General features: G+C 40.2%; 1 protein-coding gene across 1 annotated transcript; it reads left to right on the forward strand.

The window, feature by feature from the left end:
- Positions 1-9,860: 9,860 nt before the first annotated feature.
- Positions 9,861-10,799, forward strand: LOC140512850 (olfactory receptor 5p57-like). Its single transcript, XM_072622220.1, has one exon. The coding sequence runs from the start codon at positions 9,861-9,863 to the stop codon at positions 10,797-10,799; it is 939 nt and encodes a 312-aa protein (XP_072478321.1).
- Positions 10,800-18,248: the final 7,449 nt, after the last annotated feature.

Genomic DNA, 18,248 nt, shown 5'->3' on the forward strand with positions numbered 1-18,248 from the left:
ATAATTTCATGGAAGATGATGTCTAGGCTCTTCTTTTGATCATGGTTTTCAGGTAGTCCCAGAATTTTTACATTGTCTCTCCTGATCCTATTTTCCAGGTCAGTTGTTTTTCCAATAAGATATTTCACATTATCTTCCATTTTTCGAATCTGCGCGGTATGTTCTGAGATATCTGTCTTTCTCGAAAAGTCCAAAGTGTCCATCTGTACCATTCCAGATTTGAAAGATCTGTTTTCTTCAGTGAGCTTTTGAATCTCCTTTTCCATTTGGTTAATTCTGCTTCTGAAAGCATTCTTCTCCTCATTGGCCCCTTGCACCTCCCTTGCCAGCTGAGTTAGGCTAGTTCTCAAGGTGCCAATTTCTTCAAGATTTTTTTGGTTCTCCTTTAGTAGGGAGCTGATCTGTTTTTCATGCTTCTCCCTTATCCCTCTCATTTCCCTTCCCAGTCTTTCCTCCACCTCTCTAACTTGATTTTCAAAATTCCTCTTGAGCTCTTCCATGGCCCGAGCCCATTGGGTGGGCTGGGACACAGAGTCCTTGATTTCTGTGTCTTTGCCTGATGGCAAGCCTTGTTCCTCCTCATCAGAAAGGAAGGGAGGAAGTGTTTTTTCTCTGATAAAGTACCCTTCAATAGTTTTATTTCTTTTACCTTTTCTTGGCATTTTCTCCACCTAGTGGCCTGACCTCTGAATGTTCTCCTCACACCCACCTCGCCTCCTGGTCTTCCCAGCCAGTGTTTGGGGACTGAGATTCAAATGCTGCTTCCCGCCTTAGGATTTTTGGCGGGGGCAGGGCTGTTATTCAGTGTTAAATTAAGCTCAGGTGCTGAGGTCAGGGGCAGGGCTGCCTCTCTGGCTCAATTCCCTCAGGGGGTTTATGCACAGACCTTCCACAATGGATCCAGGCTCCCGCTCGCTTGGGGAGCCCCCATCCGCAGCCGCCTCTCAGCCCCCACCTCCCGGGGGGGCCCGAGCCATGGGGACACCTCACTCCCCTCTCAACCCGCCAAAGAGACTCTCTCACCTACCCCCGTCAGTCACCTGTTGGTGGGGGGGCCCGTGCCGCTGCTGAAGATCCCGCCTCCGGATCCCTCTCAGAACTGTGTCTCTCGGAGCCGCGGCCGCCACAGGTCCGGGCTGGGCTCTGCGTCTGCAGCGTGACGAACCTTTTGCGAGAGGTTTGCTGGTCCCTCTGTGGGTGGGGGGACCCACGTGGCCACTGGAGATCCCGTCCCGTAGCCCTCTCGGATCTTTTTCTCACGGTGTCGCTGCCCTGGTAGGGTTGCTCTCTGCTACCCGCCCTGGCGCCCAGTCCACCGCACGAAGGACCCCCCGTGAGAGGTTTGCAGGTCTCACTGGAACAGAAATCTCCCTCGCTCCAATATTCCGTGGTCTCTGGGTGCAGAATTCTCCCTGGGTTGGTCCCCTTTGCCGTTCTGTGGTTTGTGGGTTTGGAGCTATGTGTATGTGCGTCTTTCTACTTCGCCATCTTGGCTCCGCCCCTATAGAAGATATTTTCAAAGAATGTTCCTCCTCCAAACTCTAGGATCAACCAATGACTACCTTTCAGAAGACTCACATGGAAAGCTGTATATTTAAGTACTTTGCATTCATTTTTTATTTTATCCTATTTATACTTTATATGTACATTTTGTTTCCCCAGTAAAAAGTAACTGTCTTTAGAGTAGTGACTATTTACTTTTTTTTTTTTTTTGTATTTGAATCCTCAGTACCTGGCACATAGTAGATTCTTAATAAGTGTCTGTGGGCAGCTCTGGGTGGTGCAGTGGGTAGAGTTCTGGGCCTGGAATCAGGAAGACCAATCTTTCTGAGTTCAAATCTAACCTCAGACACTTCCTAGCTATGCAAGACTGGGCAAGTCACTTAATCCCATTTGCCTCAGTTTCCTCATCTGCAAAATGAGATGGAGAAGGAAATGGAAAACAACTCCAGTATCTTTGCCAAGAAATAGAGTCACAGAGTTGGACATGACTGAATAACAACACCAATGAGTACTATTGGTTGATAAGTTTTTTCAGGTGACCTTTGAAGGAAATTTCTAGATCTCAAGATTCTTTATATGTGCTACATTTTTCCTTTTCTAAGCTCAGAGAATAGAGACTTTAGAAGGAGCTTTCTAGGCTGAGGGAGCCAAGATGGCGTAGTAGAAAGACGCACATACACATAGCTCCGAACCCACAACCCATAGAACAACTACAAAGAAGTAACTCACGGTGAATTCTGCACCCAGAGGCCACAGAACATTGGAGCGAGGGAGATTTCTGTTCTGGAGAGACCTGCAAACCTCTCGTAAAAGGTCCTTCGTGCTGCGGACTGGGCGCCGGGACTGGGAGCTGAGTACAGCCCTGCCGTGGCCGCGGCACCGAGAGGAACAGATCCGAGCGGGCTTCAGGGTCGGGATCTCCAGCGGCCGCACAAGTACCTCCACCCACAGGTGACGGGGGTCGGTGAGAGAGTCCCTTTGGCGGGTTGAGGGGGGATGGGGTGCCCCCATGGCTCGGGCCCCCTCAGGAGACAGAAGCTGAGGGGCAGCGGCAGACCAGGGCTCTCCAAGCAGGCAGGAGCCTGGATCCATTGTTGAAGGTCTGTGCATAAACTCCCTGAGGGAACTGAGCCTGAGAGGCAGCCCTGCCCTCACCTGAGCATCTGAATTTAATCTCACACTGAATAGCAGCCCTGCCCCCGCCAAAAGCCCTGAGGCTGGAAGCAACATTTGAATCTCAGACCCCAAACACTGGCTGGGAGGATCAGGAGGTGAGGTGGGTGTGAGGAAAATATTCAGAGGTCAAGTCACTGGCTGGGAAAATGCCCAGAAAAGGGAAAAGAAATAAGACTATAGAAGGTTACTTTCTTGGTGAACAGGCATTTCCTCCCTTCCTTTCTGATGAGGAAGTACAATGCTTACCATCAGGCAAAGACACAGAAATCAAGGCTTCTGTGTCCCAGCCCACTCAATGGGCTCAGGCCATGGAAGAGCTCAAAAAGAATTTTGAAAATCAAGTTAGAGAGGTGGAGGAAAAGCTGGGAAGAGAAATGAGAGACATGAAGTCAAAGCATGAACAGCAAATCAGCTCCCTGCTAAAGGAGACCCAAAAAAATGTTGAAGAAAATAACACCTTGAAAACTAGCCTAACTCAATTGGCAAAAGAGGTTCAAAAAGCCAATGAGGAGAAGAATGCTTTCAAAAACAGAATTAGCCAAATGGAAAAGGAGATTCAAAAGCTCACTGAAGAAAATAGTTCTTTCAAAATTAGAATGGCACAGATGGAGGCTAAGGACTTTATGAGAAAGCAAGAAATCACAGAACAAAGCCAGAGGAATGGAAAAATGGAAGATAATGTGAAATATCTCATTGGAAAAACAACTGACCTTGAAAATAGTTCCAGGAGAGACAATTTAAAAATTATGGGACTACCTGAAAGCCATGATCAAAAGAAGAGCCTAGACATCATCTTTCATGAAATTATCAATGAAAACTGCCCTGAGATTCTAGAACCAGAGGGCAAAATAAGTATTCAAGGAATCCACAGAACATCACCTGAAAGAGATCCAAAAAGGGAAACTCCTAGGAACATTGTGGACAAATTCCAGAACTCCCAGGTGAAAGAGAAAATATTGCAAGCAGCTAGAAAGAAACAATTCAAGTATTGTGGAAATACAATCAGGATAACACAAGATCTAGCAGCTTCTACATTAAGGGATCGAAGGGCATGGAATAGGATATTCCAGAAGTCAAAGGAACTAGGACTAAAACCAAGAATCACCTACCCAGCAAAACTGAGTATAATACTTCAGGGGAAAAATTGGTCTTTCAATGAAATAGAGGATTTTCAAGCATTCTTGATGAAAAGACCAGAGCTGAAAAGAAAATTTGATTTCCAAACACAAGAATGAAGAGAACCATGAAAAGGTGAACAGCAAAGAGAAGTCATAAGGGACTTACTAAAGTTGAACTGTTTACATTCCTACATGGAAAGACAATATTTGTAACTCTTGAAACATTTCAGTATCTGGGTACTGGGTGGGATTACACACACACATGCACACATGCACACACACATAGAGACAGAGTGCACAGAGTGAATTGAAGAGGATGGGATCATATCTTAAAAAAAAAATGAAATCAAGCAGTGAGAGAGAAAGATATTGGGAGGAGAAAGGGAGAATTGAATGGGGCAAATTATCTCTCATAAAAGAGGCAAGCAAAAGACTCATTAGTGGAGGGATAAAGAGGGGAGGTGAGAGAAAAACATGAAGTCTACTCTCATCACATTCCACTAAAGGAAAGAATAAAATGCCTACTCATTTTGGTATGAAAACCTATCTTACAATACAGGAAAGTGGAGGATAAGGGGATAAGCAGAGTGGGGGGGGATGATAGAAGGGAGGGCATGGGGAGGAGAGTGCAATTTGAGGTCAACACTCATGGGGAGGGATAGGATCAAAAGAGAATAGAAGTAATGGGGGACAGGATAGGATGGAGGGAAATATAGTTAGTCCTATACACCACAACTATTATGGAAGTCATTTGCAAAACTACACAGATTTGGCCTATATTGAATTGCTTGCCTTCCAAAGGGAAGGGGTGGAGAGGGAGGGAGCTAAAGAAGTTGGAACTCAAAGTGTTAGGATCAACTGTAATGTTCTTGCCACTAGGAAATAAGAAATACAGGTAAAGGGGTATAGAAAGCTATCTGGCCCTACAGGACAAAAGAGAAGACAGAGACAAGGGCAGAGAGGGATGATAGAAGAGAGAGCAGATTGGTCATAGGGGCAATTAGAATGCTTGGCGTTTGGGGGGGGAGGGGAGAAAAGGGGAGAAAATTTGTAACCCAAAATTTTGTGAAAATGAATGTTAAAAGCTAAATAAAAAAAAAATGGAAAAAAAAAATAAAATTTAAAAAAAAAAAAAAAAAAAAAAGAAGGAGCTTTCTAGCCCTAAGTGTTGGTAGAATACCTTGCAGTAGTAAAGTATCCTGGAGAAACCTATCAGAGTTACATACTCTCATTTACATTTTTTTGACTGGGGCCGTTTTGGACAATGTCAGTGCAGATTATCTCTTCAGAGAAGGACGATTTCTTGGGTAGCTCTTGCGTCTAGGTTTGTTTCATGAATAACTTCAAATGAAGAGGAATTTCCTGAGCTGTCTACCTGTGGGAGAAAGAAAGGAAATAACAATAATGATAACTAACATTTATACAGTACTTTAAGATTTTGCAAAGTATGGATATCTCATTTGATGCTCCCAATGTCTCTGAGGTAGGTGTGATTATTTTAATTTTACAGACTAGGAAACTGAGGCTGAAAGCAATTATTAGTTTTTCTATGTTGCCATCCAATCTTGTGTTTCATTTTCTAAAGTCATGGATAAGCACAAACAAAGAAAAATAAATGAAGGCCCCTGAGAATTTTGAGAACACTCATACAGCTTGCCTCTGTGTTTGTAATTTTCTGAATCCCCATGGATTTCAAATTGCATTTTAATGATGTAGGCTACATTTGGAGTTAAGGTGCTCAAGAGTTTATATCCCAAATGCTGCCAAACACAATATAAATATGGTTCTGCCTTGCAAAGATAATACCTTGGAGTATAATCATCTTCTTGCATCAATAGGTATTACTGCTGTTTTTGGTTTTACTATAAAAATATTTAGATCTTTTTTGGATTTGTAGTTTATTTTAGGGAAGTCTATCTATTATTCTGGCTATATCAGACTTTATTTTATTTCAGTTTTACTTGGAGTTTTAGCTCCTCCTCCTCCTCCTCCTCCTCCTCCTCTTCTTCTTCTTCTTCTTCTTCTTCTTCTTCTTCTTCCTCTCTCTCTCTCTCTCTCTCTCTCTCTCTCTCTCTCTCTCTCTCTCTCTCTCTCTCTCTCTCTCTCTCTCTCTCTCTCCATTCCTGATTTGTTTCTTCATGTTTCTGGACTCTCATAGTGCCATATAAAGTCTGAGGTCTGGAAGTGAGGTATATGCATGGAGTATTATGGCATGTTAGTCAGTAAATCCCAATCTATCACAGGTCATACCACATATCCTGAAACATCACTACATACAGTAAGTGTCTGATAGAACATGGTTAGGAAATGATACTTTATGTAAAGATATACATAGGTGCACTTGTTTCATGTATTACTTTTTTCTTCCCATCTCAGACTGAGGCTTTGGGGTGAGGAATTTCATTGATATAATGATCAGTTGATATAGCAGACAGAGAAGTGGATTAGACATCATGGACCCTGGGTTTGAATCCAAGATCTGCCTCTTACTAGGTCTGTCTGAAATCATGGGTGACTAAACCTCTGTGATCTTCAGTTACCTCATCTACAAAATGAGCACACCAATATTTTCCTCTAAGAATTGTTAATTTATGAAATTTAAATTGTGGTATTGAGTTATTGGTATTCCTGTCGTGTGGTTATTTTGATTATGTTACCAATATAAATGAGACTTGAAGTTTTCAAAAGTGTGTGGTTGCCTTCAATCCATCTAGTATTTTGATGTGTCCACAGTGTCTTAACCACTGGTGATACTAGAAAATTGCCAAACAGCCCTTAATATCAGAGAGCTTACATTTGAGAGGAGAGGATAAAATATTTGCACAGATAAGCAAATATAAGATAAGTTGAAGAGGTACAGAGTTTTAGAAACTAGGCTTCCTGTAAGTGGTGACCCATTAGCTGATATATGAAGAAAGCTTGAGATTCTAAGAAGCAGAGATGAAAAAGGGCATTTTCGGCATGGAATGGTCTTTACAGAGGGACAGAGGTAAGGATAGAATTCTGAGTCTGGGGAACAGAAAGCAGGTCAGTTGAGGTGGAATATATAGGATAGAGTATATGCCTGAGAGTAAAGTGAAACAAATCTGAAGAGGGGACCTGTATTCAGGTGATGTGGGAGTATAAACACTGAATTGAGGAGTTGTTATTTTGTTCTCTAGGCAAAAAGGGATCTGTGGAAACCTTAAGTAAACAAATGACATTGTCAGATAAATATATTAGGAAGAACATTTTTGTAGGTTTTTAGAGGATAGTTTAGAGGAAGGAAAGACTGAATTACCAGTTAAGATTTTTGCAAAAGTCTAAGTGAGAGGAGATGCAAATCTGACTAGGGAAGTGGCTGTGTGAGTCATAAGAGTAGATGTGATATACATTGTGGATGTAGAACTGGCAAGAAGTGGCAGTTGAGTGGCTGGGGAAAGGAAGATGGAGAAAATTACAAAGAAGGGTACCTGGAAGGATGGTGGGGCCCTGCGTAGAAAGAAATAATTATAGTGATGAGTAGGATTAGGCTGAAGGCTGGGGATAAGATGAGGAGTTCTTTTTTGGAATTGTTGAGTTTGAAATGCCTTTGGGACATCCAGGTGCAAATGTCCAACTACTGGTGATGTATGAGTTCTAGTTTAAGATCTATAAATTTGGGACTCAGCAGAATGGAGATGTTAATGGGATTTGTGGAAGTTAATGGGCTCCCTGAGGAGTAGTAAAAAAAGAAAGGAAGGCCTATGATAGAACCTTAGGGCACACGTTTGGTTAGGATGCAGCACAGAGATCATGATCTGGCAAAGAAAGCTGAGAAGGAAAGGTTACACAAGTAAGTGGAATATAAGTATCAAGAGAGAGTAGTGTCATGAACACTCATGAGGAGAAAATATCCAGTAAGAGCAAGATGTCCCCTGTGTCAAATACTGCACAGAAGCCAATCATTAAGCTGTTATTAAGCACATTCTAACTTTTAGGGATTCAAATACAAAGGCTGAAACAAGTCTTACACTACAGGAATTTAAATGAGGATTACAATCTTGCTGCAGGAATTAGGAAATAATTGGTGACTTTGCAGGGAATGGTTACAGTGGAATGATGGAATCAGAAGCAACAGCACAGTGAAATAATAAGTGAGTAAGAAGAAAGAATTGGACTCATTGAGGGTACATTTTCCCTCCTGAGAGCTAACTGGAAAAGAGAAGAGATATAGTATGATAACATGTCAGTGAAAGGATGTCAGTATCAAATTGAGATTTTTAAAGTATGGGACAGATGTGGGCCCATTTGTAGACAAAAGGGAATGAGTCCATAGAGTAGGATATTAAAGGTTAGAAGGAGCTTTTCAATGGGGAAAGTTTCAGGTTGACATATAAGGGAAGGGATCAATTGAAGAAGTAGAGGAGCTGGCCCTTGAGAAAAGAAGGGCTTTCTTTTTTTCAGTGATTTTTGCAAAAACAATAGGATTTGATATTGAGGAGGTCTGAATTGTACAACAGGATGGAAAAGGGAGTCCGCAGAGATAGCCTTACTTTTGTCAGAATATTGGCATATAACATAGTCTCCTGAGAGTAAAAGATGAGATAGGAGGTGTTGAAAAATTGACTTAGCACTCTCCACTTTTTGTGGTCATAGAGAAAGAGTTGAACCATAGACCCATATATGAATATTAGAGTCAAATTCTTCTCTGAGGTGAACAGGATTTCGGTATTTTTATTCTTTCTTACTGGACTTAGAAAAGAAGAAAACTGAATTTAGAGTTGGGAACAATAACACCATTCCAGGAAAAAGTAATATTTAAGATAATTTCTTTTATTTGGAACTTAACAAAGATAAAAAGCAAACATTTCAATATAGTTTGATTTTTATAAGAAATGTATATAAATATAAAGTTTAACAGAATGGAAATTATTTATTAGTTTGTATCTTCACCTGTATTTCTCTTTTCTATTGTGTGTTTTTCAGATATTTTGTTATTGTTCTTTCCCTTCCTCCATGTCTAGCACTACTCACTTAGCTGCCTCTCCCTGCTCATAATGAAGACCCTTCTTTGTAAGATATATATGTACACACACACACATACATACTTTTCTCTAAGGAAAGCAAATAAACAGATCCGCCATATCTGAATGCATGTGTCAATTGATATGTCTTTGCCAAGAAGTGATATACACAATTTCCTCATCAGACTTTGAAGACATGATTCATCACTGTACTGATCTGAATTCTGAGGTCTTTCAAAGTTGTTTTCCCTTGTGGTCATCACAGAAATCATTTATTTAGTTCTTAGTTCACTCTGCATCAGTTAAAAAAAAGGATTGTCATATTACTCCAAAGTAGTCATTATTCATCACTTCTTATGACATAATAAAATTTTACTACATTTCTACACACAATTTTCTCAGCTATTCCCCAACTGAAGGAGGCAATACGTAAACAGTATATGGTTACAGCCAGTTGAGCACGTGCTTTTCACTGTTTTGCCTTCATAAACAGTAGTTTTCTATGGGAAATTTCCTACAATCTTTCAGAGTTGCACTATCTAGTATACTGATAGACCTTTGCAATAATTCCAAGTTCTAGGAGCAAAGTAAAATGAAAAGATTCAAAATCTAGACTCTTCATTTTGGTTTCTTTTATGATTTTATAGCACAAGGGTCATGTTGGAAAATGAGACTGTCCTCATTGTCAATTAGCATGAAATGTATAATATCTTCAGTTGTGAAAGATGGTCCTTTGAGATGCCATAGTTAAAAAAGCAACCTGTTTCTTTGGAAGGGATTAACTGTGGCAGAACAATATTTAAACATTTGGATAAAAGCAAATGTTAGCAAAAAGGGCAGATCATACAGTGTTGGGCCACAGGGAAAACATGGAGGGAATAAAATTTGCTCGTCTCTACTTTGCTTCTAATAACTCTGTCATGGCACAGAAAAACAAAGCATTGGGAGTGAGACAGTTGAATGGGCATGTGGTTAATGAATATTTCCTGAATACATCAAAGGACATACCCAAATTTTAGTTCTGTGTTCTCTTTTAATCTCCTTTTCTTCTGTCTAATAGGCACTCTTTCCAAGACAGATGTCTGATAATAACTGCACTGCTGTGACTGAATTCATTATTTTGGGGTTAACAGATGATCCAACCCTTCGCATCATCCTCTTTGTGGTATTCCTGGGTGTCTATGTTGTCACATTAGTTGGTAATCTTAGCATAATCATATTGATCAGAAGTAGCTCCAAGCTTCACACTCCAATGTATCTTTTCCTCAGCAACTTGGCTTTTGTGGATATTGGATTTTCTTCATCTGTCACACCTCTCATGCTCATGAACTACCTTTGGGACATTATCTTAATTCCTCTTTGGGGTTGTATGGCCCAAATATCTTTTGGGGCCACCTTTGGGACAACTGAGGGCTTCCTGCTGGCTGTGATGGCCTATGATCGCTATGTGGCCATCTGTAGCCCCCTACTCTACTCCATCAACATGTCAACCAGAGTCTGCACTCTCTTACTCATTATATCCTACATAGGTGGTTGTGTGAATGCTTGGACTTTTACTGGTTGCTTATTGAATCGTTCCTTCTGTGGGCCCAATAAGATCAATCACTTTTTCTGTGACTATTCACCACTTTTGGAGCTTTCCAAAGACCAAGATGATCTTGCAGAAATTCTTCCTGCTGCTTCTGCTGGAACAGTAGTTGTGATAACAGTGTTAACTATCATAATCTCTTATGTATACATTGTCTTTTCTGTTCTGAAGTTAAGATCCGCTGAGGGAAGATCCAAAGCTTTCTCAACTTGCACCTCCCACCTCACAGCAGTGACACTGTTCTATGGTACCACTACCTTCATTTATGTGATGCCCAAGTCCAGCTACACAACAGATGAGAATAAAGTGGTGTCTATTTTCTACATGGTAATGATCCCCATGTTGAACCCCCTGATTTACAGCCTAAGGAACAATGAAGTAAAAGGTGCTCTGAAAAAACTGATGAGTAGGAAAAGTTTGTTTTCATGAATTCTTCTCAATACAAATGTATTTATTATGTATCTGTGCCCCGTGTTGTGCCAGGTTTGGGGGATGAATAACAAAAATAAAAGTATCTGCCCATAAGGAGCATATATATTGTATTGCTATAATGGTTGTCATTGAGTCATGCCAATCAATTGGCCTTATAAATGATATGTTTTTATTTTAAGAAGTTAAATTGGTGAATTTAAATTTTGATCTCAAAGATCTGAAAATACATAAATATTCAACACCATGAACCTCTTACCTCTGCACAGGAGTAGAGAGAGTTGTTTTCTTATAGCTGTCCTTTGATGCTACTATTGTTTTCTGTAATCTTGCAGCACTAACTTTATGGTGCTTAATCTTTTTCATTTAAATTGTTTAGCTTATTGCATGTGTTTTTCTTGGCTTAGGTTGCCTCACTGTTCATCCTATGTGTTGTTTCTGTGCCACACTTTGTTTAACCATTCCTTAGTCACTGGGCATCTACTTTGTTTCCAGTTTTTGTTACCACAAAAGTGCTGCTATAAATGTCTTGGTTTACATGGGGATTTTGCTTTTATCAAGGACTTCTTCTGTGTATTATAAGCCTTCAAAAATGCCTTCTTTGTTATATGGGAAAACTCTTGGGTAAGCCTGAGGCAGGAGGGATACTGGAAAAGATTAGTTCATGTAAAAGCAGAAGATATCAATACATTTTTTTCAAAAAAAGATCTCCTCAATCTGGTCCATTCTTATTTTTTTAGCATTATACATTCCTCCCCTTCATGCAGTGTTCAATCTAGCTATGCTGGACTATTTACTTTTCCCCACACTTGCCGCTCCATCTTCTGTGTCTCTACACTGGCTGTCTCACAAGCCTGGAATGCTTTGCTCTCCCACCTCTGCCACTTGGTTTTCCAGGGCTTCCTCAGGACAATTCAAATCCCACTTTCTGTAAAAAGCCTTTTCTGAGCTCCCAAGCTAATAGTTGCTTTCTCTCTAAGATTACCTTCTATCCACTCTGTCTATAATTTATATATGCCAAGCTATTTACATGTGCAGCTAGGTAGCATAGTGGAAAGGACATTAGGCTTAGAATCAGGAAGACTCATCCTCATGAGTTCAAACTCAGTTTCAGATATTACTAGCTGTGTGACTCTGGGTAAGTCACTTAACCATGTTTGCCTCAGTTTTCTCATCTGTAAGGTGAGTTGAAGAAGGAAATGGAAAACCATTCCAGTGTCTTTGCCAAGAAAAGTCAAACACAATTGAACAATAACAACAAATTTATTTACATGATGTCTTTTCCAGTAAAATATGAACTCCTGAATGGCAGGTACCATTTTTTGTTTTTCTTTTTATAACCAGTTATAAGAGAGTGCATAACATGTTGTAAGTGTGTAATAAAATTTTATTGATTAATTTCCATCTTTTTTATGTTCTTATTGATGCTATCTAGATTTTCCAGGTTTTCGTGAAATATGGAGGCCAGGACTTAACTTGATATTCCTTATCTGAACAAGGCAGAAACCAAAGGAGCTCTCACCTTCCTAGTTTTCAATCCCATATTCTTTTTAATTCAGGCCAAATTTCCAGTTAGCTCTTCTTACTGACGTGTCATGCAATTGGATAATTATTACCTTTCCAATTTCTGTGTCATTTTCATTTCAAGCACTAGTTTAACATTAAACTGATTGTAATAATTCATTGCTCATTCTGCTCTGTTGTTCTGCCTTTTCTACCTTTTACCCAGTGTAACTTAACTTCAGAAATAATCACTTTAGTGTAGAATCTGATCATAAACATTTCATAGAATAATTTGAAATCTGATAGGATTAATCATTCTTTTTCTTTTTTCCTTCATAATTCTCCTTTATATTACTTTTCAGTTAATATAAGGTCTTGGATTCTTCTCCGAATTTGCACTTACACTGATAAGTTAGGGCTCAAAGAACAAGATTAATTAAATCTTCCCGCAATCAATTCCCTCCTTAAGGGATTATGCTAATTCTCTCCCCCATTTGATTAGTTTGAGTCGCTTCCTCCATTCTGGTGTGTTCTCCCCAATATAAATTTCAAATACCAATTAATATCTTCCCCACATCATTATTTGATGCAATGATTAGTTTTCCAAAATTATTTCACCAATTATCATCAATAAACTTTACAAAGAGATGTTTACTGAGAAGATATAGTACAACCAGTAGTTAGAATACATCCTTCTAGATGATTAGGAAATTCTTCCTTATATCACCACAGTCCTTGGAACAGTGGGCTCAAACTTAAAGCAGTTGCTACAAAGCACTGACTCTCCCAGGTTCTCTTTCAAATGCAGCCAATAGATCATCGTGTCTCTCTTGCTTGTAGGAGCTGCCATCTTCAATGTGAAATCCATCCCTTGCTGTAGTGGATTCTGATCTCTTCCTAAGGCTCTGCTGGTGGTCTGGAACTGGTTGCCCACAAACTCATCTATAGATTCCAGTACCCAAACCTTTGGCATCTTGCTCTTCTGTCCTTTTGAAACTCACATGGTCTTAGCCCTCTCCATTACCTAAGAAACAAATCAGAATAGACACAACAAAGGGAGAAGCAATCATAGGTCCCTGTGCCCATGGATTCGTTGCCAATCTGGGTGGAGAGATGAGGCCACTGATATTGTGTTTGGAATGTTAGGAACTTTCCTAACCAGAGACTTAGAGAAAGTATGATTAAACTTGCACTTTTTCATCTGAAATAAACTTCTTGAAGCTAAAAAGGAGGGAACCACATGGACCTTTGGGGCCAAAAAATTATGCTATATGCTAAAATGAGGCAATTATTGTAATGGATGTTATATTGCCATGGTGAGTGGAGCTTCAGGAGTGTAAATTGGCTCACTTTTCAGGAGCAAACTGGCAAGTGAGCATGTGGGGTGGATGTGGTGGAGGGAATATATGGTAGTGTGGTGGCTCCTGAGGAAGTGGCTAGGCAGCAATGTGAAGCATTTCTAGAGCTGGTTTGGCCTGATACAGTGGAAAAAGTCAGGCACATCTTATTGTATACTGAATGGAAATTTCATTCAGAAATATTGTATTGAGTATAGTTTATTATAATCATTTTTTCTTCTATGATGAGTTCAGAATTTTCTTCAAAACCTTTTATAACCACATGCTAAAAGTTCAACAATTTTTTTCCTCCTTAAAACTTTTGAGAAAAGTCTGATTGAACTGTGTTCCTACCACTAAAACCAAACTGTAGCAATCATGAGATAATAGGAACTTCTTCCAATTCATACTCAAAATATCTTTTGTACCTGTACTATGGATGCTATTCTTCAGGAGACAAAAGTTGCATGCCATGGTCAGGAAATATATTTTATCCTTAGGCTAATCATAAGAAAATGCTCATTGTAGGCCTTGCTTCCAATTAACAGTAATATGTTTCTAAACGTGCAGAGGTAGTTGAATGTTTGCCAAGGCTGAGTTGTCAGAAAGACTAGTCATGAATTCATAGACTGTTCACAATCTCAGCTATGTATCTCCTGGTCCATCAGCCCTTCTAACCATTGGAGACTTGCTGTGAAGCAAGATTTTGATGATAAATAATGTAATAAGTTGCTATAATTCTCTACTTAGAGAAGAATAATTCAGTCTCAAATTGCATCATGGGCAAAGATTTGTCCTGTGGCAAAGGCTGGTCCTTCTATTAACATATTAGTGGTAGGCATAAAGTAAGGCACACTAGAGACCTGAAGAAACTTTCTCCTCTTCTGGAATTACCTTGAGGAGGTGTTGGCTACTTTCTCATTGTCTATATTCACTATCCCTCTTAGGCTAACTATACTTTATCTTTCAATAAACCTCTTTGGTACGTACGCAAATTGGGTGATGGCCTTTACTTTCACCTTTAAGTGGTACAATGGGAAGAGAACAAGCTTTTATTGAGCACCTGTTTTGTAGTGTGTGCCAGTTACTATGCAAAGGAGACCATTTGGTCCTTAGAAACAATCTTGTGAGTTATATTCTGTTATTGTGTCCACTTTACATATGAAGAAACTGAGACAGAGAGAAAGTAAGTAACTTTCACAAGGGTATATAGTTAAGTCATGTCTGAGGCTGGATTTAAACTCAGGTCTTCTTGTCCCCGGGTCTAGCAATCCATCCACTGCATCAATCAACCACCAATGCTACAGATGTATAGCACCAATATTTACTACAGAGCTTTCCATTTAGAAAGCACTTGTTGCTAAATATTTGGGGATAGGCAAGAAAAATTAATTATCTACCCAATATTTGGAATTGGACCCTGGAATCAAGAGTATCTTGTCAGGACAACTGACAACACCAAATCACCCCAAAACTGACATAACGATGCCAATTCTATTAGTCTTCTGAAAAGATGAAATTTGAAAAACATCAATTTTTGAGAATAGAAGAACAACATATATGACAAGTATTAGTTTCACATATGTACAATCATCATTTTGGTCTTATTTGTCTTTGGACATTATGTTTGTTGTGGATTTTTTGGCTTTTAAAAAAAAAGTTTTTTCTTAAAAGGACAAGGATGAAAAATGCCTTCCACTACTTGAAGTCATAGGAAAATCACTACTCCTCAAGGAAAATCATTCCTTTTTTAGACAGTTCTGATGGTTAAGTTGCTTTTCCTCTTATCATAGTAAAGTCTGCCTCTGAAATTTCTAATTATTCTTCCTAGTTTTGTTCTCTGGGGCCAAGTAGAAGAAGCTTTCCACATGAAAATTCTTTAACTACTTGAAGAAAGCCATAATTCCCTTCTAAATCAAATTTCTTCCAGTGTGCACATTTTTATTTACTTGAACTCATCATCTTATGGAATGATTTTCCTTCTCACCAGCCTAGCCAGTTTCTTCTGGATGTATTTCAGCTTGTCAGTATCCTTCCTAATATGTTGTGTCCAGAACTGAACACAACATTCCAAATGTGCTCCAATCAGAGCAGAATATTACTATCATTTCCCTCTTTCCTGATCCCACAACTCATAAATAAAATCCTATTTTGATTCCTCATTCTTTCATGGAATGATTTCTGGATGCTGAAAGGTTTTAACAGTGAAATTCAAGATTTCATAAGTTCTCCTATCTTGTAAGGGCTTCAAATATGGTGCTGGCAAGAGATCATATCTGTCCTTTAGGAACCTGCTTAATTTAGTTCTAAGTGGCTCATCACCAGTTGGATGGCCTCCTGAGATCAAAACTGTGGCTTTCAGAACTCTTGATAGTGTTAGGGGGATATCAAAGGAAGCACATGTTTCTAAGGATCATACAATTTTTAGATTATATATCTGAAATAGTGGAGGTAGGGGGAGAAAGTTACATCCCCACATTTTGGAGAGGCTGAAGGAGCCTGGTTTCTGAAAGACATCAGGATATATAATGGAAATGCCTTGTTCTCTTTGCTTGTGCACTTTAGGGATGTGCTGGTACTTTAGAAGATTTAGATGATTACTGAGGGCGTGTCAATGGGGGTTGTGCACCAGGCCATTCCTTCCTCATAAGAAATAAGAGTGCAGACTGGGGGGGCGGAACCAAGATGGCAGAGTAGAAAGACGCACATACACATAGCTCAGAACCCACAACCCACAGAACATCTGTAAAAAGGAACTTACAGCGAATTCTGGAGCAGTAGAGGCCACACAACAGTGGAGCGAAGGAGATTTCTGTTCCAGAGGGACCTGCAAACCTCTCGCAAAAGGTCCTTCACGCCGAGGACTGGGTGCCGGGACTGGAAGCCAAGTACAGTCCTGCCGCGCCCGCGGCACCGAGAGAAGCAGATCTGAGCGAGCTTCAGGGAGGGGATCTCTAGCGGCCGCGCGGGTCCCTCCACCCACAGGTGACGGGGGTTGGTGAGAGGGTCTCTTTGGCGGGTCGAGAGGGGAGTGGGGTGCCCCCATAACTCAGATCCCCTTGGGAGGCAGCAGCTGAGGCAGCAGCAGACCAGGGCTCCCCAAGCAGGCAGGAGCCTGGATCCATTGTTGAAGGTCCCTGCATAAAAACCCTGAGGGAACTGAGCCTGTGAGGCGGCCCTGCCCCCACCTGAGCACCTGAACTTAATCTCACACTGAATAGCAGCCCTGCCCCCGCCAAAAGCCCTAAGGCTGGGAAGCAGCATTTGAATCTCAGACCCCAAGCACTGGCTGGGAGGATCAGGAGGCAAGGTGGGTGTGAGGAGAATATTCAGAGGTCAAGTCATTGCCTGGGAAAATGCCCAGAAAAGGGAAAAGAAATAAGACTATAGAAAGTTACTTTCTTGGTGAACAGGCATTTCCTCCCTTCCTTTCTGATGAGGAAGAACAATGCTTACCATCAGGCAAAGACACAGAAATCAAGGCTTCTGTATCCCAGCCCACTCAATGGGCTCAGGCCATGGAAGAGCTCAAAAAGAATTTTGAAAATCAAGTTAGAGAGGTGGAGGAAAAGCTGGGAAGAGAAATGAGAGACATGCAGTCAAAGCATGAACAGCAGGTCAGCACCCTGCTAAAGGAGACCCAAAAAAATGCTGAAGAAAATAACACCTTGAAAAATAGGCTAACTCAATTGGCAAAAGAGGTTCAAAAAGCCAGTGAGGAGAAAAATGCTTTCAAAAGCAGAATTAGCCAAATGGAAAAGGAGGTTCAAAAGCTCACTGAAGAAAATAGTTCTTTCAAAATTAGAATGGAACAGATGGAGGCTAATGACTTTATGAGAAACCAAGAAATCACAAAACAAAACCAAAAGAATGAAAATATGGAAGATAATGTGAAATATGTCACTGGAAAAACAACTGACCTGGAAAATAGATCCAGGAGAGACAATGTAAAAATTATGGGACTCCCTGAAAGCCATGATGAGAAAAAGAGCCTAGACATCATCTTTCATGAAATTATCAAGGAAAACTGCCCTGAGATTCTAGAACTAGAGGGCAAAATAAATATTCAAGGAATCCACAGAACACTGCCTGAAAGAGATCCAAAAAGAGAAACTCCTAGGAACATTGTGGCCAAATTCCAGAGTTCCCAGGTGAAGGAGAAAATATTGCAAGCAGCTAGAAAGAAACAATTCAAGTATTGTGGAAATACAATCAGGAAAACACAAGATCTAGCAGCTTCTACATTAAGGGATTGAAGGGCATGGAATAGGATATTCCAGAAGTCAAAGGAACTAGGACTAAAACCAAGAATCACCTACCCAGCAAAACTGAGTATAATATTTCAGGGGAAAAATTGGTCTTTCAATGAAATAGAGGATTTTCAAGCATTCTTGATGAAAAGACCAGAGCTGAAAAGAGAATTTGACTTTCAAACACAAGAATGAAGAGAACCATGAAAAGGTGAACAGCAAAGAGAAGTCATAAGGGACTTACTAAAGTTGAACTGTTTACATTCCTACATAGAAAGACAATATTTGTAACTCTTGAAACTTTTCAGTATCTGGGTACTGGGTGGGATTACACACACACATGCACACATGCACACACA

Source organism: Notamacropus eugenii, chromosome 6 (genome assembly GCF_028372415.1).
Source record: "Notamacropus eugenii isolate mMacEug1 chromosome 6, mMacEug1.pri_v2, whole genome shotgun sequence".
In the NCBI taxonomy this organism is placed as follows: domain Eukaryota; kingdom Metazoa; phylum Chordata; class Mammalia; order Diprotodontia; family Macropodidae; genus Notamacropus; species Notamacropus eugenii.